Source organism: Pteronotus mesoamericanus, unplaced genomic scaffold, assembly GCF_021234165.1.
Source record: "Pteronotus mesoamericanus isolate MK-2021 breed Mesoamerican mustached bat unplaced genomic scaffold, CSHL_Meso_final contig_269, whole genome shotgun sequence".
Lineage (NCBI taxonomy): Eukaryota > Metazoa > Chordata > Mammalia > Chiroptera > Mormoopidae > Pteronotus > Pteronotus mesoamericanus.
In genome coordinates, this window is record NW_026555114.1 from 1,553,270 (window position 1) to 1,578,875 (window position 25,606).

The 25,606-nt window shown below is 32.3% G+C and overlaps 1 protein-coding gene across 2 annotated transcripts in view; it reads left to right on the forward strand.

Annotated features, from left to right (window-relative positions):
- The window catches only part of BCAS3 (BCAS3 microtubule associated cell migration factor), a 475,802-nt gene that overhangs the window by 82,221 nt on the left and 367,975 nt on the right, over positions 1-25,606 (forward strand). For both annotated transcript variants that reach the window (XM_054574853.1, XM_054574854.1), the window contains exons 8-9: positions 17,210-17,317; positions 20,285-20,361. In XM_054574853.1, coding sequence (XP_054430828.1) covers positions 17,210-17,317; positions 20,285-20,361 — 185 coding nt within the window. The remainder of the gene's footprint in view (positions 1-17,209; positions 17,318-20,284; positions 20,362-25,606) is intronic.

The following is a 25,606-nucleotide window of genomic DNA, read 5'->3' on the forward strand; positions in this document are numbered from 1 at the left end:
AGATCCATGACAGGTTCCAAGTCTAGCGTATCATAATTTTTGAGGGAAATATTTTTGTTGATATAACTATATAGTATTTACACAGGGTAAAATCTTGCTAAATCTCACTAGTTTTGTTACTTGATTTTCTTGAACCCCAGTACTGGGATTTGAGAAAGGTTATTTGCTTTAATTGAGACTTATAAATATGTTTTAATCAAAGACTGTGTTGATATAATTGACAGTAAATCACTACACACTTCAGTGAAATGTAAAAAATCCTTATCCTATCTGGTACACATGATTTTAAAATGTTTGCTATAGATTACCTAGGCTGCCATCTCAAAGAAATGCTTTATTTTAATGTTTTCTTTTGTTTCATTCTAAGAGGAGCTGTATATTCTTTCAAGAAATATTTATGGGTACCTACTACATTTCAGCTACTATTACAGTATCTCCTTCTAGTATTCCAATTATTGAACACCTTTAACTAGCACTTGTTTATGCTTGAGAAATGTAGATTCAACTGTAGTGGTACAAAACATGGTATTGTTACACAAGTCTAGTTGGAACACATCCCTGGAAGATGGCAAAAATCGTTGAAGCCATCCAGATCATGAGAGGGGAAAAAAAGACAAGTAAGAAGTCCTGGGTACTTGCTTTGTGGGGAAGATTGTGCCAAATGAAATGCTAGAGGAAACTGTTGTTTTTGTTTTTGTGCTAAAAGATTTTAGGTTTGTATTTTGTGCAGGGTGGTACAGAGGGCCACAATTTCCTTGTTTATTTCCATGTGTGAGACCTGTTAGTCATATCTTAGGATACGGAGAACCAAATACTTGAAGACAATTTGAAAAGATAAAGAAAAACTCATTTTGGATTAAGTTTTGGATAAAGTTTGCTTGAAAACTTGAAAAAATTATGAATGACTTGAATGTTATGTTTATAAACAGATTATTATTTTAAAAATAAGCTTTCTGGCCTCAATAAGGTATTGGCAAACCATAGTATCCTAGAGGCAATTTTTATTTTTCATTTTTTGAAGGTATATTTTAGTGCTAACTGATTTTATCTTTTGTTAGAACCAATTGTTGTAAGTACTTTTTCTTAGCATTCACATACTTTTATTTATATCTTGTTTTTCAAGCACAATATCCAAAGAAGGCTTACACAGTTCTTGTGAGACAACTGGCCTATTAATTAGAGCCTCCAGGTGTGGTTGTGGGTGATTGTGCCGGTGGGGAGGAGTGAAGGTAGGGACACGGAACGAGAGACGGTATTTTGAGTGTACCTTTGGAGATTTAAAAAAAAAAACCCAACAACTTATAAGTGCTTAAGTTTTATCACTTATTTAAATATAACACTTCATATTTCTCTCTCTGGAAACTATAAAATGTAATAAATTTGTATGTTGTAAAGTAACATTTCTATTTTGTTTTAAACCGTTTTCATATTAGTCTTTTTAATTTCCTTGAAACGTTGCCTAGAACACATTCTGAGTGCATCTGTTTGTCACTTTTGCCCGTGCGCCTTTCTCAAACAAGGAAATAAAACTGCAGTTTATGATGACCAGAGAGCTTGATGGAAACAGCTGCAGCGCACACTTGTGTGTGTCGCTTCACAAATGAAGCAGCAGCGTAGGAAAAATGATAATGCGCCCCTCCACTCTCAAAGACCAAACGGCTGCGATTGGGGCCGTTTAAAATTATTAAACACTGTAAACGCTATAACGTTAATTACAAGAGGAACAAACTCTACAAAGATAAATGTGTTTTCAATATGATTCTTAGGGAGGGTACAGTAGAAACCAGTGAATAGAGAGGAAATTTATTTCTGGCAGGACTCTAGACATGGAACTGTGGCTGAACTTTTTACCCTAATTACCTCCTGCTAATGCCTGCAGCGGTCTGGAATCAAAGTGATGCTTCGGGCCCTGGAAATTCTCTGATGTGGCAAACGTTTGTTGTGTGAGGAGGGTTTCTTAAGAAAAAGCAGAATATTGTGACAGGATTTTAAAAAAATTTCTCAGTTACCACCCACCTCACTTGTTGCCTACAAAAATAGAGTAATTGTTTGCATCTGTGTGTGCTTTTTTACCCCCTAAGAAATAACTGTTATAAATCAATGTGACATAGATCCAGTGAACTGAGGCTTGCCTGAGGTAGGCTTGATTTTTTTTAAAGTTTCTTCTTTATTTAAAAATGTAGGTTCAAAATGCAAAGAAGTTATTTTTGTTAACTGAGAAGAAACATTCTGCCTATTTTTTTAGGAGAATTTGGATCTTAAAGCATGCTTTTCAAAATGAAGCCTAACCATTCGTGTAGAGTCAAACTGATAGCTATTAAATTGCTTAATTCTGGAAATTAAAATGGGAATTTCCAGTTTCCATTTTTAGCTCTCCATTCTACTGGGACTAGAATCTTAGAGACATTTCTCTGAAACTTTACATCATTCCATTTATCTGTCATAAAATTTCTGGCTTGTACACGTTGCTGAATTAAAAAAAAAAATAAGTTTTGTGAAAACCACCTGCTTTTCATCCCTTGCTGTTAAAATCAGTGTTTCTGTGCTGTATATAGCATAAACACATTGACCTTGTGTTTTTTATTTTCTAAGACAATCCAGATTTCGTTAGTCAGCCATTGTTTCTTATGAGCTGCTGTGCTAATTCAGCTCCAGCCCTTTACTAACCTCCTTAAGTCCTTTTAGATAATTTTTGAGAAACACTAATTGCACTGTTTTGAAATGCAGATAAATTCATGCTTTCACCTGGGTGGAAATTTATTTTGCCATCTTTTATTTAGGTATTATATAGAAATAGCTTTAGTTTGTAAAGGTAGTATGTAATTAGGTTTTTTTTTTTTATTCTGGGCAATAAAGAGAAATTCTTTTTCCCTCTTAATGAGTCTAAAATTTCTTATAAGTTTGTGTCAGAAATTCACATCTTGCTGGTTAAGTTGTGGTTACAAATTGCTCTATTATAGCCTTAGTATTTTGCATTTGGTGTAGTTATACTGTTGGATTTCATCGATAACCATTCATACAGTAGTTTTATTTGTAAATAGTTAATGAGGATTATTTCTTTAAATTACCACGTTTCAAAATTATGTTACAAATAATTTAATTTGTTCAGGAAATATGTTTATAAAAACTTTTTGATCAGTGGAAGGCAATTATACATTTTCACTTCTAGGATATTGTTTCAAAATTATGATGGTCCACATTGGATGGAATAGATGCATTTCACAACTTTTGCTTTGTTGTTTGAGTCTTCTTAATGCGCCCTGCCTCCACACTTACCTTCACAAGAGCAGCCAAATAAGAAAAACAATTTTTTCCTAACTACTATGTGAAAAGTAATCTTATATGGTAATGATATTGTTAAAACTGGAAAACAACTTATGCTTTAACCATGTCTATATCTTTAGCCATTTGGTGCTATTGCAATCTATTTTCATATTTTACAATGAAATAGCTTTATATATTACTATGAGGAGTAATTGAAGTCTTATCTGCTTTTTTTGGACACCTGATACCACAATTTAACCAAACCGTTGTGTATATATAAATGGATGCTATTTGTACAACAAATACGTGTTTTTGACTATATATATATTTTATTCTTAGCTCCTTTTAAAATCTCCAGAATCCACAGATCTAGAATTATGTCCTGAGGACAGAACTTCTATGGGCCAGGAAGGCTGTGAACAAACAGCTCAGCTGCTAGTGGGTTGGGGGGTGGGGTAAAGAAATGACAATATTATGGAATGTAAACATTTAGCCAATATGAATATAAATACTCCTCCCAACTTAGAAACAAACATGTTCTATGGTGTACAAATAATGATTTTTTTGTACTTTAATACAAATGAGAGGAATTGATTTAGAACAATATATAGTTTTTGTTTACAGGTGTCCTGTAAACAAAAAATAGGCAAATTTTCAGATTTGTTGTTATTTTAAGTATTGAGGGAATTAATAGAAGAAATAAAATTTTAAACATATCCTTTCCAAAAATCTCTCTTGGTACTTTTTTGGTATTAATTTAGAGAAGTAGATTTCATGTAATCTATTAACTTTAGCTTTTCTTCATTTCTCAATGTGTCTCAAATACTGTAATGAACTGTGGGTTTCTTTGACATGTTTAGTAAGATGGTTTGTATTGATTTCATATGTATACTCAACCTTTATGCACATTGATAAAGTTTTAGAGTAACATTAGAATAATTAAAACACGTAAGCTTTTACATAGTATTGTGTCTTTGGCCTCTTTGCTTTCTTGGCAAAAGTTAGTGGAATTACTATCTTTTTGTGAATCGAGCCAGATTTTAATGCTCCCATTTCAAGTATCCCATATTTCTCAGTTAAACTGTAGTTATAGGTATCTGTTGATATGCAGAATGATTCTGTTTATCATAACAGGTAAGCAGTTACAAATTGGGTGGCTTTTCAGGGAAATAAATACAAGCAAGATTTTGCTTTGTTTTGTTGAAGTGTTATTGCTGCTACCATTAACAACATAAATTTTAAAAATATATTCATTTACTATTCAGAATTCCTTTATAATATCATGACTGAAAATTAACTTTGTTTTTTGGGAGAACTTTATGATGTATTTCTTAATCATTAAGCAGAATTTTAACTTTGAACTTACCTGATTTGCCTCTTTTTTTATCCATCTGATAATGGTTTTCCTTATTTTGGAGGAAAAATGTCCATGTGAAGGAAAAAATATAGGAAGTTGCTATGGAAATTTCTAATACACTCACTAAATTCATCTCTTTCAAAATTATAAAATAGTGAACAATTCATTAATATTTCAATTATATAATTTCAATAATTGCTATTATCAATAACAATTATTTTTCCTTAATGTAAGAATTGCAAAGTGAGATGTTGGTATGCTGAATTACTAATTTAAAAGAGTACAGTATAATTGTAACACTATAATTATAGCTAATTATAATATTTACTCTATAAATAAAGAGGCAGGCATGTTTTGTTTCTGATTTGTTTGGAGACCTGATGCCAATGAAGGCAAGTTTGCAGCTTTCAGTCTTTGTTATTTTTGTTCTCATCTGTGTTTAAAAATCACTTTCCTGATCAATTGTTGAATGAATGTCAGCAAGTTAAAATATGAAATATTTGAAATTGCTGTTGATATTTTACTGCTGAACATTAAAAAAAATTGTGGGCTGTGGCCAGGTAGCTCAGTTGGTTAAAATGTCATCCCATTATGCCACGGTTGGGCGGGGTTCGATCTCCGGTCAGGGCACACACAGGAAGCAACCAATGAATGTATGAATAAGAGGAATAAGATATTGCTCTATCTCTTGCTCTTTCTCAGAATCAATAAAAAAAAAATTGTGATGAATTAAATACTTAAAGAAGAGCTTTCTTCTATAAAGTTTTAACTCTCATAGGATCATTATAAAGTTAAATGAATAATAAATATACTGTCTCTATAAAAAGATGGTATTTATCAAGTGCACAATAATCAAAATTATAGTGCTGCCAGAGAAATGGGACTTATTGTTAGGAAAGTAAGACCCAAAAAAGTTATGTCAAACATTGCAATATTTTTATTTCAGAAATGGAATTTTGACAATTATCTCTTGAATTTAGTCTTTAATTCTGTAGTTTTAAAATAGATTTATTACTTTTTTTGATTCATAGCAAATTTTAGTAGGAAATATAAAGACTTCCCATGTGTCCCCTTCTCCCACCCACGCATAGCCTCCCTCGCTCTCGCCGTCCCCCACCAGAGTGGCAGGCCTGTTCAGCCTGCTGGGCCGACGTCGGCACTTCGTCATCGCCTGAAGTCCGCAGTTCAGATTGGGTTTACTCTTGGTGGTGTACATTTTATCTGCTTGGACAAATTTATAAAAATGTGTAACCCCCATTATAGTATTATATAGAAAAGTTTATTGATAACAAGTAGTAAATGTTGGTTAATTCTTCTCTTCTTAATTACTTCTTTCAATAAATAGTACTTTGTTCAACATACAACAATAAACGAAAGAGTTTCTGCCCTCTAGAAGCTTATAGTTCTAGGACCTTAGGTCTGTGAAATGTACAGATGGCATTAACTAGATTTGTTTAGTTTCTTTGTTTGCATTCCTTCATTAAGAATGTTTTAGTATCTCCAATTAATTTATAGAAAATGTGGAAAATATTCTGAGGATTAATAGACTATTCTGGATTTGTTAGAATAAACTCATTATATATTTTAAATTCTATTATCATTGTCTTTAGAGGTGTTAGAATTATTAATATGTATCATTGTTATATTATTTTTAGAGTTATAATTTGGTAATAGCTTTGAAATAAAATATTTTTATGTGTTAGGCTTTTAGTTATAATAACTTCAACATCGTTATATACTACTTATGTTACATCATGCCAGATCAGGATATGTAGAAAAGGAATTAGAATATGTTTCACTTGTACCTCATTAATATAATTAAAACCAGTTGAATGGTTTAAAATGTTTGAATTCTTACTGATACTGATTTATTTTTTTCAGGTGAGGGGGCAGATCCCTGGATTTTTAATTTAGGAGAGATGTTTGACAGGCTGACAAACTTGTACTTTCTGTTACTGGGAAATGAGACTTGATAATTTCTAGGAGACTTGGGAGATTATGTTCCATTTTCAAATGATTGCACTTTAACCTTATTTTGCTTTTATGTAATGGAGATTTTACCTTGGTTAGCAAATGTCAGAAAAGCTGAACTGTTAGATTTTGATGGTGAAACTCATATTAGTTTGTGTATGTATTTCATAGATGTAACAAAAAATGGCAAAGTAGCTGTTGCAAACAATCATCACTCTGTTTAAACCCTTTTATTTTCAGCAGATTACCATAGCTCCTACTTCACTAGAACTTTAATCCAGTCTATTTGGAATTGCCTTAGATTTCTTTCTCCTCTACATCTAAACTTACGTATTCCTGTGTTAGGAAGGAATACCTATTTAATTGTAGTGAATCTGATCACCTAACATTTCCGCAGGGTACAGGACTGGCAAATATATGTTCTTCTTTGAGTATGTTTAATCTTTTAAAAAATGAGTATTAAAGTATATATTTCAAAATATATGAATTTACAAAATACGTGGAGCAATATCACAGCTGAAAGAGAAATAGATAAATCAACAACTAAACTTGGAGGTTAACAGTTCTCTTCTAGTAACAGGCAGAACAAGTAGATCATCAGTCAGGCTATAGAAGACAGGACTATATTATCACTTTGACTCAACTGATATAGAATATTATAGCCACATACTTTTAACTGCACATGGAACATTCACCAACATTGATCATATGCTGGGTGATAAAGCAAGGCTCAACAATAGAGTATGTTTTATAACCACAATGCAGTTAAATTAGAAATCAATAATGAACATCTCTGGAAAATTTGTAAAATGTTTGGAAATTTAACTATGGGTGAAGCGGAACTCATGAGAAAGTAGAATGGTGAAAAAATAGCATATCAAAAGTTTGGGATGTAACAAAAAGAAATCTAAAACCTTTTACCTTAAAAATCTAAAAAATATGAGAAATTTACCTAAAATAAGAGGAATAAAATAGTAAGTGGAAATCAATGAAAGGAAACAGAGAAAAATCAGTTAAGCCAAAAGGTAGTTCTTTGAAAACATTAATAAAAGTGATAACCCTTAGAGAGACTGATCGAGAAAAACAGAAAACAAGAATAAATGAAGGGGCATTACTACAGATCTTATGGTCATTAAAGGATAATAAGAAATAGAATGAACCACTTTATTTTTGAAAACTTACATGAAATGGACAAGTGGGAAACCTAACTCAGTGAGGTGTTATTGGTAAGGAAAGAACAATCAGTAGAATACTGTTGTTATGGAGCAGTTGATTATTGCAAACAAATATTTCATAATAATTTTTAGATAATTTAATAAACCAATTTTCTTTATGAAGGAAGAGCACAAAACAAATACAAGAACACAGGGAAGAGAGGGTGATATAATAGCAGAGAGAAAACCTGTGGGAAGAAATAGATGGGAAAAATCCCATAAATATATGATAGAATCAATTAAGAAATTGGAAAGCACTGATGGGAGAATTGATAGAAAACTGAGTAAGATGAGAGCTTCAGCAAAATGGGAAGAAAATTAGAACATTTGCATAGTTCCTAAATACAAGAGGCAAAGTAATGCCATGGAGGACGTGTCAAAAATCAGAATAGTTAATCCCAAGATACAGCATTGTAGAGTTCTTGTATTTCAGGAACTCAGGTTCACCTCATATTCCCTCACAACCCCTGAGAAAGACAGAGTAGGCTATAGATTAGGGGTCAGTGACATTTTGTTTGCCGTCTATGATTTCTGTGGCAAGTACTCAACTCAGCCACAGAAAATAAAGAAATAAGTGGGTGTGGTTATGTTCCAGTAAAACTAGTAGTGGGGGTTGCGTTTGGGACATAGTTTGCTGATCTCTGCTTTACAATAAAATTTTTGAAAAATTTTCCTGATAGAATTTTAAGTGCTGTATTTGTTGATGGCTTTTAATGGACAAAGTAGGCAGAGTGGTAAATAGTATCATAAATATATATATCATATATGTTTATATTATTCATATATGGATATCTGAAGTTGTCTTTTTGTTGTCCCCTGTTGCATATTTCCCTAATTTGAATTTACATTGCCTTTGTTGTTCACTGTGATATATTAAACATATTTCCTTGTATTGTAATTTTATATTCTGTCCTTTAAACTAAAGTTATTTAAACAAAAAAAATAACTATTTTGAATTCTCCTTAAAGGTAGAGTATTTCTAACTCATCTTTGTATTTGAATGCAATTAATAGAAACTTATTTTTAAAAATCTAATATAGTATGTCTTTGGCTGACTGTTATGAATTATGTGAGAAGAGCATTCATATTGAAGGACATCTGATTCCAACCCCAATTCTAACATTACCTCCTGTTTTTATGTGAGGATGTTACTCCTTCCTTCCTGGTTATCTCTCCAAGTAAAGGCTTCACTACTGACATTCTCAGCTTGTGGGAGTCTTGGAAGATTTAATTACCCAGTGTTTATTCAGAACTTTGCAGAAGAAAAATATTATTAACTAGGCTAATCACAAATTCAGCTTTTGATATGGTTAAGTTTCCATTTTCTTTTCTTATTCTTTTTAATTACTTAATAAAAAAATGCAACCAAGTGGCTTTTGTTCTTTAGGAGCTGAATAAGAATACAAATAATGTAATTCTATCAAAAATTTTCCTCTTATAGTTAAAGGATTAGATTCAGTAACACATGTTGAAGGTTGTGCAGCTTTTTCCCATTTAAAAATAAGTGTTTCCATGCTTCTTGCAATTTGTGGTAGATTTAAAATGTCTTTGCTATTTTGTGTTTCACTTAATACATGCACATTCTTGGAAAATGTCACTTTCTCAAATACTTTGTTCCACTTTTCTTAATTTTGGTTCAATCTGTTAAATATCATAAATAAAAATAATAAAAGTCTTTGTAACGGAAAATGGTATTAATGTTTAGAATTTTCAAATCATAAAAGCCATATTTCACATTGCTTTAACATGATGCTGCTCATTGTATTGCATTATAAAGAAATTATTTTGAAAACATTGTCCAGGGTAAGAAATGGCTATGATTCTAATAAAATGCATGAATATAAAGAAAAAAGCATATTATAAAAATTGAAAGTAGACTCTGAGATTCAAAATATAAATATTTTTGATAGAGATTGATAAATTTGAGTATAGGAGTTTAATTTAATATTGTATTCTTTGTAACTCTTTATTCCTCCATAAAGCATTAGAGATTATAGCTACCTAATATACCATTTTTAGGTGATGTTTACATTTCAAAGATAAAGTGTTAGGTCCATCATTATTTCTTTATGCATTAAAAATGCTAGTTCTCAACATCATACTAACCCTCCTCAAAAGGCTCATGATACCTAGGTCTTTCATCATTCTCTAGATGCTAATAACCTAGTTTTGACATAGAAAAGGGATTATTAATTCTAATATGAAAAGATGTAGTTTGACAGCAATACTTAACTACACATCCTAAAAAAAGCAGAAATCGTAATTTCTACTCCAATTCTATTCCTTTTTGTGGTTCATGTGGATCAACCTCATTGTATTGTTGACTTTTCTCTTAAGTAGTAATTGTTGAATATGGAACACAGTCAGAATACTTTCCCATGTATTCAACATGTATAGTATTATTTGTATTTATATAAAACAATTCTGAAGTGATGGATTTAGAGTTCTGATGATCACTCAACCATATGATGCAGTTATACACATTTGGTCAAACTTTTTAACTTGTAACCTCAATTCATTAAGAACAAATTACTGATATAACTTATGAAAATTGAAATAACTTGTTTGATTTAAAGTGCTTAATGTTCAGTATATTCACCTTTATTTTTTTCAGTTTTTCAGTAATTTTTAGTGTGTTACAGAAGAACCGGGGAAATGGAAGCCCACTCAGATTTGTTTCAGAATAGTTTATATTGGTAAAAATTTAAAAATTATTTAAAAGTGTATTGGCTTAACATAATAGTCCAAATAGTACTTTATGAAAATAAATTAATTTGACAGATTAAAATATAAACAGTAAATCATAACTTTAGTTACAATGCAACCTGATGTTATTTTGAAGTAGTACAATGGCAGAAGGACAAACTTTTATTTTTCCATTAAAAAATCCTTCTGGTCTTTGGAATTGCGCTTGAATCTAAAGATCATTGTGTGCAAAGAGGGAAAAAGTGTGTTTTGGTTATCTGTATCTGTGAAACAAATTAGGACAGTCTTAATGTCTTAAGACCACAGACATTCGTGTTCTCAGTTTTTATGGTTCAGCCGTCCAGGCACAGTGTACCTGAGTCCTGAACTTTGCGTCTCATGAGGCTACTCTCAAGGATTCAGTCTAATCGGGATTTTATCCATAGGTTTGACTGGGCGAGAGCCCACTTCTAAACTTGGGCTCATTTCTGTGCAGATGTAGGACTGAGGGCTCTTGTGTACTGCCAACTACGTGCTGGAGGCCACCTGCACTTCCTTGGCGTGGAGGCCTCCCTCACAGGGCTGCTCACTTAATCAGGCCTCCAAGGCATCTCTAGTGATGATTAGAGAGGATGGGGACTAGTAAATTGAAGGGGGTATGAGGAGCATTTCTGAGGTACTGGAAATGTTTTATTCCATCTGGGTGGAGTTACATATGTCTATCTACCTACCTTATGAAAATTTGAACAGGGTTTTCATTCTTCCTTATCTGTGTTTTCTGTATATTTTTATTTATAAATAATTACGAAACATTAAACAACTGCCAGTGGCTTAGATTTTTCAGTGTATGTTTTTCTACTTTCGAACCAGTACTCTGATCATTATGACTCCCCTTTAAAAAAAAAAAGATTTAATTACTTATTTTTAGAGAGAGGAAAGGAGGGAGAAAAAGAGGGAGAGAAACACCAACGTGTAGTTGCCTCTCGAGCACCTCTTGTTGGGGACCTGGCCTGCAACCCAGGCATGTGCCTTACACTGGGAATCGGACCGGCAACCCTTTGGTTCTCAGACCAGCACTCAATCCACTGAGCCACACCAGCCAGGGCTCATTATGATTCTTTAACAGAAGTGAGTTGGTAGGTATATCTTACTGATCTTTAATCACAGATCATCAAATAATAACTTTTGTAATAAAATAGCTTATGATTGCAGGGGAATTTTAGATTTATGATAGTGGGAACCATGATGCATTTGGTAAATTCATTAGGAAACTTGTAATCGTTGATATAATAATGATACTACATAATGAATCATATGTAGTAGTATGGGCCCCTATGACTCTGGTGTTAACTTCTGGGGTCAGAATACTGCCTGCCCGTGTGACAATAGAAAATGGAAATGTGTTAAAACAGTTCTTTTCATCTTTATATTTAGAATCCTGACCATAGCTAGTTCCTACTACTTTCCTTCTATTTCCCAATATTCCACATACTCTGTGGAATTTGATCCTTTGTGACTCTTCTACTTTTATACTGTCTTTGCTGTTCTCTCTACCTTCCTTGTCACACTGTCATTGTCTATGATTTGTACGCGTACATCTGGGGGTGGACTTACTGGGCTATATGGTAATTCCATGTTTAGCTTTGTGAGGAACCACCAACCTGTATTCTGCAGCAGCTGCACCATTTACATTCCCACTAGCAAAGGTCTGGAAACCTACTTTCTTTGCATCTTTGCCAATACTTGCTCTTTTTGTAGTGGTTTTATTGTGACCATTCTAGTGGATATGAAGTGTAACTCGTTGTGGTATTTATTTGCATTTTCCTAATGACTAATGATATTGAGCATCTTTACATGTGCTTGTTGGCCCTTTGTATATATTTGGAGAAAGGTGTATTCCTGTGTTCTTTGCTTATCTTTTAATTGGGCTGTTTTCTTGTTCTTGAATATTTAGAGTTCTCAATGTATTGTAGATACTAGATGCTTATCTGATATGTGATTTGCAAATATTTTCTAATATTTTTTAGTTTGTCTCTTCACTTTTTCGATACCACCCTTTGATTCACAAAAATTTTTAATAATGATGTAGTTCAATTTGTCTGTTTTTCCTTTTGATACTTTTGCTTTTGGTGTCATATCTAAGAATATTGTCAAATCCAAGTACATGAGAATGTACCCCAACATTTTTTCTGAGTTTTATAGTTTTAGCTCTTAAATTTAAGTCTTTAATCTACTTTGATTTATTTGTTACATATGATGTAAAATAGGAGTTCAGCTTCATTGTTTTGCATATGGACTTCCAATTTTCCCAGTACCATTTCTTGAAATGTACTATTCTAATTTGATGTACTAAGTAACTTTTTCAAGAACTAGTTTCCTATGTGATTATATGATGTATGGATTTATTTCTGGTTTATTTATCTAATGTTATGTCAGTATCAAAGTGTTTTGATTATTGTTGCTTTTTGGGGGCCTTTTGAAATTCCATTTACTCTCCACATCTGCAAACATTTTCTGTGAAAATTTTAATAGAATATGCATTGCAATTGTAAATGAAACTGGTTTCTTAATTTTTCTTTTGGATTGATAATTGTTGGTTTATGCATGTTGATCTTACGTCCTGTAACTTTTCTGAATTTACAAATTGATGTTTTAATATTTCCTCTTTCTGCTCCTGTGATATGCAATTTCAGTTGTCTTATTTTCTTGTGTTACTGTTTAGTGGATGCTAGAATACAAAGTAGAAGCTTATTTCATGTCTGTATATTTTGGTATAGCACGCACCCTTCCTGCAAAAAGGCATGCGTACTGCTGATGTTACAGAGAGCTTTCTCATCAGCCTACCCATGAGGAAAATTAAGATTGTCTTGTTGTGTCCCAGGGAAGGCTTTTAAAAAGAGAGAAAGTAGAGAACAAAAGGATATGTCAGGCGTATACACAATTGTGTTATTGGCTGATAGTGTGACTCCTTTATGAATGTGTGACTTTCTGAAAACTCTTTAAAGAATTATCTTTTTTTATTAGTCATTGAATAAGAGGGTTTTTCCCCCCACATATAGAGTTTTTAGTTCTCTCAAGTCTTGTTCAGTCAACTCTAAATAGCCTTCAGTGCATTTATTTTGTGTGCTCCTATTGAAGGCTTTCCTCAGAAAGAATCTCAGTTGCGAGCTTGTATGGATGCCAGTGAAATGATGAGAATTCAAGTTTCTAGGATACCAGTAACTGTAATGAGCTGCTAATTGAAGGTGACAAGCTGTTTTTTCCTTCCCAGCTGGTCTAACAAAATGTTAAATTTCATTCATTATTAATTCATTGCTTCTCAGCAGAGGACTGGTTTAATTATTTGGGCATATTAAGAAAAGAATTTTTGCCTTGTGTTAATTTTAGAGATTGAAGTTCAGGTTTTACTAGCAATTGTATACAGTTGTGTAACTACCCAACATAATCAAGACAAAGCAACATTTCCATCACCCTCCAAAGTTTCTCATACCACTTTGTACCCTGTAGTTTCCCTCTTTTCCTGGACCCTGATGACCACTAATATGCTTCCTATTAGAGTTTTGCTTTCCACCTTTTCATTGGACTCATACAATATGTAAACTTTTATGTCTGACTTTTTAAAAACTTCATAATTGTATTGACATTCATCTTCATCTGTGTTGTTTGGATAATTAGTTCTTTTAAATCGCTGCATAATAGTCTGTAGCATCAATATGTCACAATATATTTATGCATTCACTTATTAACATTTAGCTGTGTTTGTTATTATGAATAAAAAAATTACAAAATTTTTGAGGAACCTTCATACTGTTTTTCATAGTGGCTGCACCAATTTACATTCCTACCAACAGTGCACAAAGGTTCCCTTTTCTCCACATTCTTACCAACATTTTTTTATTTAAATTTTTTAAAATTTATTGATTTTAGAGAAACATTGATTCATTGTTTCACTTATTTATGCATTTGTTGTTTGATTCGTGTATGTGTCCTGACTGGGGATCAAACCTGCAACCTTGGCGTATAAGGATGATGCTCTAACCAACTGAGATACCTATCTAGGGCCAACGTTTATTTTTTATTGTTTATTTTTATTTTTTAAATTAATTTTTTTCAATTATAGTTTATATTCAATATTATTTTGCATTGTTTTAGGTGTACAGTATAGTAGTTACACAGTCATACACTTTACAAAGTATTACCCTTATATTTCTAGTACCCACCTGGTACCATACGTAGTTATTATAGTTCTGTTGAGTATATTTCCTATACTGTACTTTACATTCCTGTGACTGTTTTGAAGATATCAATCTGTACTTACCAAGCTCTTTACCGTTTTTACCCAATTCCCCAAATCCCCTCTCCTAATGCAACCACAGCTTGTTCTTTATAAGTGTACTTCTGTTTTGTTTATTCATTCATAGGTGTATTGTTCATTAGATTTCACATATGAGTGAAATCATACGGTGTTTGTCTTTTTGGACTGACACATTTTACTTCACATAATAGCTTCTAGGTCATCCATGCTCTCATATACGGTAAGATTTCATCTTTTTTATGGCCAAGTAATATTCCATTGTGTAAGTGCACCACTACTTTTTTATCTACTTGTCTATTGATAGGTACTTGGGTTGTTTCCATATCTTGGCTTTTGTAAAATATGCTGCAATGAACATAGGGGTGCATATGTTCTTTTGCATTAGTGTTTTGTATTTCTTCAGTTATGTTATCAGAAGTGAAATTCCTGGGTCATAGGCAGTTCCATTTTTATTGTTTATTTTTTGATAGTAGACATTCTAAGAGGTGTGAGGTGATATCTCTGCAATCATTGTAGCTTAATGATAAGTCCCAGACATGTAAAGTCCCCTGATCATGTTTTGCATCTTTTCACAAAAATTTCAAAATTAGCCTTTCATTTTTGAATAGGGTGATAACAATAGACAGTTTTACTTTGTTCATAATCTTCTGGGGCAAGTATTTATTCTTAAATCTGGGTTTTTTGTAGATGCCCTTCATCAGGTTAAAGAGGTCCTCTTCTATTAACAACCTTCCATTCCTGGGATAAATCTAATCGGGTTTCGCATTGTTGAATTTGACTTGTATTTTGCTGAGGAATTTTTATGTATATTCATGAGATGTAGAGGTATCTAAGTTTATCTGTAGTTTCTTTTAAAATATTTGCTTAGTTCTCAGGGGTTAGTGGCCTCATAAAATAACTTGGAAAGTGTCTCCTACCTTCTGAAAGAGTTTGTGTAGACTGTCTAAACTCTTTTGCTTAAATGGTTGATAGAATTTGCAAATTCTATTTTCATTGAGTTTCACTTGCTCTTCTTTTTCTAGTTTCTAAAAATGGAAACAGTAATGTCTCCATCTGTTCTGGTGTCAAAAACAGTGTCTTAATTTCTATACCATTACAATACGTCTTTAGTGGAATGCATATCCACATACATTTTAGAATGAGATCTTGCTCTTGGTAGATTTTTGATTAGGGTGAACTTTTTCAATTTAGAAAGTCTTGTCAGCCTATGGTATATATAATTCCATTTATTTTGGTCTTGTATTGTTCTTTTTGTTGTGTAAACATATTGAAATTTTTCCTTAGATTTATTCCAGGGTATTCAGGATATTGATCTATCAATATATGATACTGTTTTAAAATTTCATTTTGTAACTATCCTTAACTTATTAAAATACAGGTGCTATTGTATCTAGTGACCTTGGTTAATTAATATATTACTTCTAATTCTAGTGGTTTGTAGAATTGGGTTTTATACTGAACACAAGTTAGAGCAAGTAATGACAGTTTTACTTTTTCCTTGTAATAATTTCTTTTTGTGCCTTATATTCAGGACCTTCAAAATTTTGTTGAATCGAAGTGGCAATAATTGGTGTTTTTGCATAGTTCTTAATTTTAGGGTGAAAGATTTCAGTATTCTACCATTATTTTTTAAATATGTTATTTATTTTATTTTTAGGGAGGGGATGGAAGGGAGAAAGAGAGAGAGAGAAACATCCATTGTGTGGTTCCATCTCGCATGCCCCTTACCAGGGACCTGGCCTGCAGCCCAGGCATGTGTCTTGCACTGGGAATCGAACTGACGACCCTTTGGTTTGCAGGCTGGTGCTCAATCCACTGAACCATACCAGCCAGGGCTCTACCATTATAAATGATAGCTAGTTTTTGTTTGTTAGTTTTAAGGTTGTTATCCTTCATCAGATTAATGAATAGGCTTTTGATTTTATCAAATCTTTTTTGCTTTATTATAATCTTAGGATTTTCCTTTCCTTTTTTTTTTTTTTTTTTAAGATTTTACTTATTTATTTTTAGAGAAAGGAAGGGAGAAAGAGAGGGAGAGTAAAATCAGTGTGTGGTTGCCTCTTGAGCACCCCCTGGCCCACAATCCAGGCATATGCCCTCACTGGGAATTGAACCAGTGACCCTTTGGTTTGCAGACGGACACACAGTCCACTGAGCCACACCAGCCTCGGTCCTTTTCTATACTACTAAATTAATGAATGAGTTTTACTGGTTTTCCTTTCTCTAATTTTTGCATTCCTGAAATGAGTTTATTGGGATATATGATGATCTTTTTTTTAAACAACTCAAATCAATTTTCTTATTATTAAGGGGTTTTAAGATTATTTTATAAGAAAATATAGTTTACTGGCCCTCCCACCTTTTGAAAAATAATGGCATTTTTCTTTCTTTTTTATTTTTTAGCACTAGCCCACCTTACTGTTGTGTGGATCTATATTCACTTCGTACTGGGGAGATGGTCAAGTCCATTCAGTTTAAAACTCCTATCTATGATCTTCATTGTAACAAGCGGTAAGCATTTTTCATGTGTTTCTTGTGCAAGGTAACATACCTCCTGAGTATGTGGAGCTCCCCAATATCATTGACTATCTTTGATTTATTAAAAAAAAGTTGCAAAAACACCTGATTTCTGCATAAATGGAGTAGCTCTTAAGATTTTTATGTATATTTTCAAATTTCCATTTTTTACCTATTAGTGAGTTGTGAATTAAGTTTAGTGAATCATAACCAGAGTTTTAAAAATAAAATGGAAAAGAATAGAAAGTATCTGAGCAAACATACAAATGTTAGGAATGACCTATGTATTATGTAACTTTTTAATATATATAATTATTGTGTGTGCCTCTGTGTTTACTGGTTTATGATATGAAATATAATTTTCCTTTTAGCATTTACCAAAACAAAGCATATCTGAACTACAAAAAATGCTTTTTTATTCATTCCTTAAGACTGCAATTGAGCTTATACCAGGAACTTGGTAGGATTCCCTTCATTAAGATCTGTTGTGTTAAAATCTCTAAGAAAATTTTCAGATCTGGGTTGAGCTTCTACTTGACCTAGTAATAATGAAGAATTAATTTATATAAGTACAACACATAGAAGGAGAAAGGGACATTAAGAATCTTCTGTTAGTCAACACTTTACTTGCACATTTATAGTGAACCCCTATGATGGTGTGGATGCAAATTGTAATTCTTCCATTGCACCGAAAAGCAAACACACTGAACATTGAAAGTGAAATATTTTATGCTGTGTCAATATAAAATAAATTTTACAATAAAAGCCTCATGTTAGATTTTAAAGGGGTATTCAAACACTGACTCAGAAAGGCTGAACGTTAATAGGAAAGTTAGACATACCTAATAAATATCAACTAAAGAACACATGGGCTTTGATACCAGTGATAAATGTGTTTTAATTGAAGCAGGACAAAGAAAAGCTATTCCATGATAGTATAAAATTCAAAATGAAAATATAATTATTATGCATATTTAAAATTTAATAATATCACACTCAAAAGTATAGGAAATAGGAGAAATACTAATGTTGGAAAATGTTATCCAATGAGATACCAAAGTATTCAAAGTCAACTCTATTAAACAGCTGGGTCCAGTAGATAGTATATTGAACCAGGAAAACTGTAATGAAAGCTCTTCTTTCTATGTGTCACAAAGTAGATCACCTATTTTTTTCAGCCAAAGAGAAACTTGAACACATTCAAAAGGGGAGACGAGTGCAAATAATTTGCTTGTATTGCAAGTACATGAATATACCATAAAACAGAAAAAAAGTGAAGTTAAAGTTTTAAAAAAGTATTTCTTACATTATCTTAAAAAATTGCTACAAAGAATATGAAGGAGAAAATTGGGTTTTTCTCAACTCTGCACCTGTTCCAAGTGTTGTGCTTCTGGATGACGCATGTGAAAATAGTTAGACTTTTCTTATAACAAATATTTCTCTGTTTATGTTTAAAAATTTTGGCCATGAAATAATGAATGTATTAATATTGTAACAAATATCAATACCCTTGAAAACTAAAGTGGTTTACTTTTCATGTGTGCTCATCCTAAGTAATGAATGATTGTGAAACTTCTCAGTAGGAGTCATAGCAGATAGGACAGTGATTTATGTATATGAAATATCATCAGTGAAAAGTAGAAATGAAATTCTAGGATATTTGGTTGATGTTGCAAAGGTTCATATTTTACTTGTATTTTTTTAAAGAAAAAACTATATGAAGATATGTTTTAACAAAAAACCTCTTGATTTGGATGCATCATGTAATTTTTTGGAATTGATTTTCACATTAGAAATTTGTAAGTTCAAATGGGATGAAGGATAGGGGAAAAGGTATCATGTGGATTTAAGGATACTGCTTAGCTTTTGCTTTATAAAAAGTCAAATTAGATTTGTCAGGTCTTTTCCTGGTTATGTTTGCATTTTTGTTTGCAAATCAGTCTTTTGAATTTACCAGTATTCCTAATTAAACCTTCCAGCTGGAAATAATTTTATGTTACTGTGTCTTGGGGAGGGGGCTACTGGATTATATAAAACCTTTTAATCTCTGATTTGTCTTTTCTGCATTTTCCTTATTTGAGTTTTTCACTTTCTTAGTATGGAATCACTAAGCCTTTTAACTTCAGTCTGATGATTGGTTGGCTTCTTATATTAAGTGCTGTGACAGAATCACTTATGTGTTGTCAGCTGTGTTAAAGATTAATAAAACATGCATGTTAAGTATAACTCTTCCCCCACCCATCATTAGCATATGTTATTCAGATTTACTTCCCTCAAAAGTTTGAAAAATACACTATGAATATGTTAAATATTTAACAGTAGTTATCTTTGGTTTAAAAAATATCTTAGAGATTTGGCTGTTATGTTAATGGCTTGAAAGGAGCAGTACTCTAAAATATAGTTTATAAAATAACTTTACCTGGCATGTATTTTAGGAATTTCAGTTTTAAAAAAAATTTATAACTAAGTTATTTTCCTAATTTATAAATCTTGGGCTCTGGAATAAATATAGTTCATACAGTCAATCAGAAATGACTCATTTAATATATCGAGTCAAATAGAAATGACTCATTTACACTGAACTATAGTTGTCTGAGTTTTCTTTCTCCCTTTTTTGCTTTTGTGTTAGGAAATTCAGTGATAATTTTAAGTGACAGGTTCTATAAATCCATTTTATATTTAATTCCATGACTTTGAGCCAGTAGTGGAAAAACACTTTTAGTAAATAGCCAGCAGTTTATTGATCTCATGCATTCTTAATGAAGATAGATTTATTTGATTTATAATGAGTGAAGATATAGTTTGTTCCCTGTCACTTTTCTTCCTCTAATGTCTATCCTTGATTATTTTTTAAAATTATGATAGATAATTGTTTTAATCTAGATGATTTAACTTTTTATGATTTAATTTATAGAATTTCACATTCACATTTTCTTTTATGTGTTTTCTCTCTAATTTTAGGATCCTCGTTGTAGTATTGCAGGAGAAAATCGCTGCCTTTGATAGCTGTACTTTCACAAAAAAATTTTTTGTCACAAGTATGTACCAACTTGATATATTTTCTGTCATAAGCATTTGAGTTTATAGTATTTACTTGTTAGAATCAGCAAACTAATTGTAATCATAACATCATTTTCATGGTATTCAATTATTAGGATATTCCTTTGTTTCTGTGGATGTCTTCCTTAGCGCTATAGTTTTATAGTACTTTGTTTCAAACTACAACACATTTCCTACATATTACTAAGCAAGCCTTGTACTATATTGCCCAGTTTCTTATATATTCTCCTTCGGTAGCTGTGATTAATTTAGGTTCATAAAACTGTGTTGTACTTTCAAAACAGCAGTTTAATTATCATAACATGCTTAAGGTGACTATATTATCATACATGAGGCATTTGAGAAAGGGTGAAATGTGTGCATCCGGCTCTTTCTCTCCTTCTTTCACCCACTTCCCATGGCTTCTGCTACTGCCCCAAAGTGCAACAATAAGCATAGAATCCGATCTAAATACACATGCCAACACACACACACAGGGCGAAAGGGAGGGAGATTGGGATTTTTTTTTTAAGGAAAACAGGGTAGTCTAGGATTTGTAGGGCAGGTTGGAAGGATGGCATTTCCAGCAGGAATTGATTCTGAACGAAGTTTGAAGTTAGAATGTTTTTAATATTATAGTCTAGTAAAACAGTAGTTTTCACTCTTGTTTTTTATGTTTTAACTTCTACACCTCACTGTTGAAGCTACCGCTGTTTTTCCAGAGTTTGTATGTATGTGCTCAGGCACAATTCTGTTGTCAGAGAGATCTCAGTTTTGTTATGACCAGGCAATCCCAATCATATTGCTGCATCTCCTGAAAAATCACAACCATTTGCACACTTACTTACCAGGTGTTTACGTAATATCTACTATATATTAAGCACTGGGCAGTAGACATTATTCCTTTCTTGTAAGAGTTAATGTTCTTGATATAATTAATACATTATAGTCTACATGTAATTGCATATATTATATACTATATGTTATAGTATATGAAACACATAATATAATTCATTATAATACATAGTTTATTGACAATTTTGTAAACCATGGAGAAGAATACAACACTTTGTCTCCTTCTCTCAGAAGGAGACAAACATTTCTCTCAGACATATACAAAGATAATAATGGAGATCATATCATTTCTCTCATTTCTCTCAGACATATACAAAGATAATAATGGAGATCATATTCATTGATTTTTTTATCACAGAGCATAATGTACGCCATTCTCAAATTTACATTTGTATCTCCGACACCTGGGATGTTAGCTGGCACAATATAGCCTCTTATTAAGTATTTCTTGAACAAATGAGTCCATTAATCCCATTATCAGTTATTTTATGCTGATCAGAAAGTTATTGATGCTTTAAAAGTTAAGTGTAGATAATTAGATAGGATCTTCTATTATATGTTAAATTAAATTTTGGGAAGCATATATTTGTTAACATCTTTATTCACAAATGTAATATATACATAATAAGAGAAGCTTTGTATATTATATAGCCTGTTTTAGCTTTTAACTCCTTTTTTCTTATACAGGTATTATGCACTAAGATATTACATTATATTTGTATTGCTCACTAACATAATTAAAACAATGAGAGAAATAGACCTATCTAAGGAACCATGTGTGAATCTAGCCATTTCATTCAAGTATGTGGGCTACAGAGGAGTGAATCAGAACAAATTATGAACATTTCAGCCAGATTCAGATGCCAGGTTTTCCTGAGCTCTTGTTTTTATGTCTTAATCAATAATCATTTGTTGTTTATTGTTCATCAGAGATAGTCGTATCTTGGCTTCTGCAAAGTCTGACATCTCTGTTGAAACTTGATTTTGATTTTACTCTTAGAGCCTATATATCTTGGTAGTTGCTTTCACTTTTTCAAACCAGTTCAGGAACATAGAGCTATTGTTTTCCTCCTTTACTCTCCCTTCTTTCCTCGTTCCTTCCCTCCTTCCTTCCTTTAAGGATCTTTCCCTCCATCCTTTATTATTTTTTAAATCTAAAGAGGTCAAAGATATAGGATATGAAATGATAAAAGACTAGAGGGAAATATGAAATAATTAATTAATGTGAGACTAGAAGAAACATTGATAACCTCAACTACACAAAAAATAAAACATAATTACAGGGCACAAATGTCATAAATGTAGTCAGTGTAAAAGATAAAATTGTAAAAAATGGTAACCTGATTATATAAATAATAAACTTTAAAAGAGCTTTTAAAATAGGAAAAAATAACTCAGTTAAAATAAACAAAGGGTATTAATTATTTATCAAGACCAGAAATATAAAATGTTTATTAAATATGGTAAGATGTTCACCTTAATTAAAAATTTAAATACAATAAATTTTAATTTATTTTGGCAGAGACTAAAAAGTCTTGCGGTGTACTATGTCGTGATTGGTTTTGCAGGTATTCTCATATACTGTTGGTGAGAGTATAAGCTAGCATAAACTCTACAGGAGGCAATTTGATGAAATCTACCAAAATTTTAATTATATCAACACTGATCCATTAAAAGCATTATTTTTATTAAATTATTTTTATTAAAGTATAGTTGACATTCAATGTTATGTTAGTTTCAGGTCTCAATAGGTATACTGCATCATTTATGTAACTTCTGATGTTGATTGTCATGATGTCTATTAACCCTCTGTTACTGTACAAAATTATGACATTATGGATTATATTCCCTATGCTATACATTACATCCCTCTGACTTACTCATTTTATAACTGGAAGTTTGTACCTCTTATATCTCTTAACCTATTCCATCCATTTCCCCCTCTGCTTTTACTCTAACAGTCAACAGTTTTTTCTTTGTACCTATTGGTCTGTTTTTTAAAAATTCTACATACGATTGAAATTGTATGGTATTCATCTTTCTCTGACTTATTTCACTTAGCATAGCATCAATGCTGTCACTGATGGCAAGATTTTATTGTTTATGGCCAAGTAATATTCCATTGTGTGTGTGTGTGTGTGTGTGTGCGTGTGTGTGTGTGTGTGTATCACATCATCGTTATCCATTTATCTGTTGATGGGCACCTAGGTTGCTTCTGTTTCTTGGCAACATAGGTTGCAGATCTTTTCAAATTAATGTTTTCATTAAAAAAAAGCACAGAAGTAGAATTGCTGGGTCTTATGGTACTTCTAGTTTAATTTTTTGAGGAACTGCCATCCTGTTTTTCATAATGGCTCCACCAATTTACAGTCCCACCAACAGTGCATGAGAATTCTCTTTTCTTCACATCCTATCTAACTTGTTTGTTGACTTTGGAAAAATGTCTGTTCAGGTCCTCTGCCCATTTTTTAATTGGCACACTTAATTTTTTGTCGTTGAGTTTTATGAGTTCTTTATATATTTTGGGTATTATCCTTTTATTAGAGTATTATTTGCAAAAGTTTTCTCCTCTTTTCTTGGTTATCTTTTGTTTGTGTTTTGTTTTGTTTCAGAAGCTTTCTAGTTTAATGTAATCCCACTTATTTATATATTTATGCTTTTACTTTCCTTGTTTTTGGGGGTCAAATTTGGAAAGTCCTCTCTGAGACCAAGATTAATACGATTAGTACTTATATTTTCTTCTATATATTTTATTGTTTCAGGCCAATTTTTAGGTCTTTGATCCATTTTGAGTTAATTTTGTGTATGGTGTCTAGTTTCATTCTTTTGCATCTGGCTTTCTGATTTTCCCAGGACCATTTATTGAAGAGGCTTTCTCTTCTCCATTGTGTGTTTTTGGATTCTTTGTTGGAAATCAGTTGCCCATATACATGTAGGTTTGTTTCTGGATTCTTAATTCTGTTCTATTGCTCTGTGAAGATACTGTTTTGATCATGGAAACATGCATTTAATTTCTAAAATACTTTGAAAAACTCTTGTCTTGTGTAATACAGTTGTGAGTATCTTAGTTATGTATGAATCAGGACTGTAAAATTAGTAGAGACAGCTGTGTCCATCAGAGAAAGCATCTTGGGAATTTGTGCCAAAGGGTAGAAGGATCAGGTAAAGGGAGCTGATAGATAACCGGGAAGGGAACACAGCCAATATGATGAGAAAGGAGACCCCTTTGTATTTGGCTGTATAAAAAAGGTGGCCTTGAGCAGCTGTCTGATGTGGAAATCCAAACCCATGTATGATTAAGAAAACAAAAGACAAAGACTGATAGATGTCATTAGCAGTCATTTTCCCTGTGCTTAAATTGAAAGGTAGATATGATGTCTCCAGAGAGACCAAAGGATTATATAGTAAGTAAGTAACTCTTTCCATTTCCCGTTTTTACTTTGAGGAGGAAAATATATACCTTATAATCCTAATGTTATTTCTTAGTATTAGTATGTATTCTTCATTTATGTTAATGATAAATAGAAATGTAAAGGAAAAATTTAAAGGGTATTTACAATGCAATTTAATTTTGGAAAGAAGAGCATTTTTATGTTGAGAAGAAAATTTGTAAATTTTTAACAAAGGGTTTGGAAGATTAATGTGAAGCCCAGCTCATGTTAAAAGTCAAATCTGTTCTTTTGGTTACCCATTTGTATACAATGGACTAGGCTGCCATGTTTTCACAGTCTGGGCAGGTGCCTGATACATCGTGGATACTTGGTGAATATGTGCAATAAACTAACTATGACTTTCCTATTCATTGCACATCCTTCCCACCCCCTCAATCTTAAAATGCCAGTACTCTTGGGTTCATGATATTTCGTAAACATGATAAATAAAAATAAAGGTCATGGAACTCTAAGAAGGTTGTAAATCAATTGTAAGATGATCAAATAAATCTCTGAAATGTTACTTAATATTTTTTGTGCTTATATGTCTTCCTGTAGAGCACATTCATAGTCTTTTTCTAGATTTCATACAGTATATGGGGATACCCCAAAAGACCCTGAATTTATTTATAAAAGATTGTATACTTATTCTTACATGTTTAAACTTCAGCCACCTTCAAAGTACTGTCCATTTGATGCAGTATACCTATTGAGACCTTTTTTCCACTCCTCCAGACAGTTTTTGAACTCATTGATTTTGATGCTTTTCAGTGTTTTGCCGTTTTTTGCCTACCTCTTCCACATCAGGTTGCTGAGTTTGAGATCCGGTAAACAGGGAGGGTTGGGCACCTGGGTCATGCTGATTTTGGTCAAAAACTGCTGAACACTCAGAGCGGTGCACTCGTAAATCACCCATCATGAAATGGGCAAATGCACTGAAAGAGTCCAAAAATTTTGC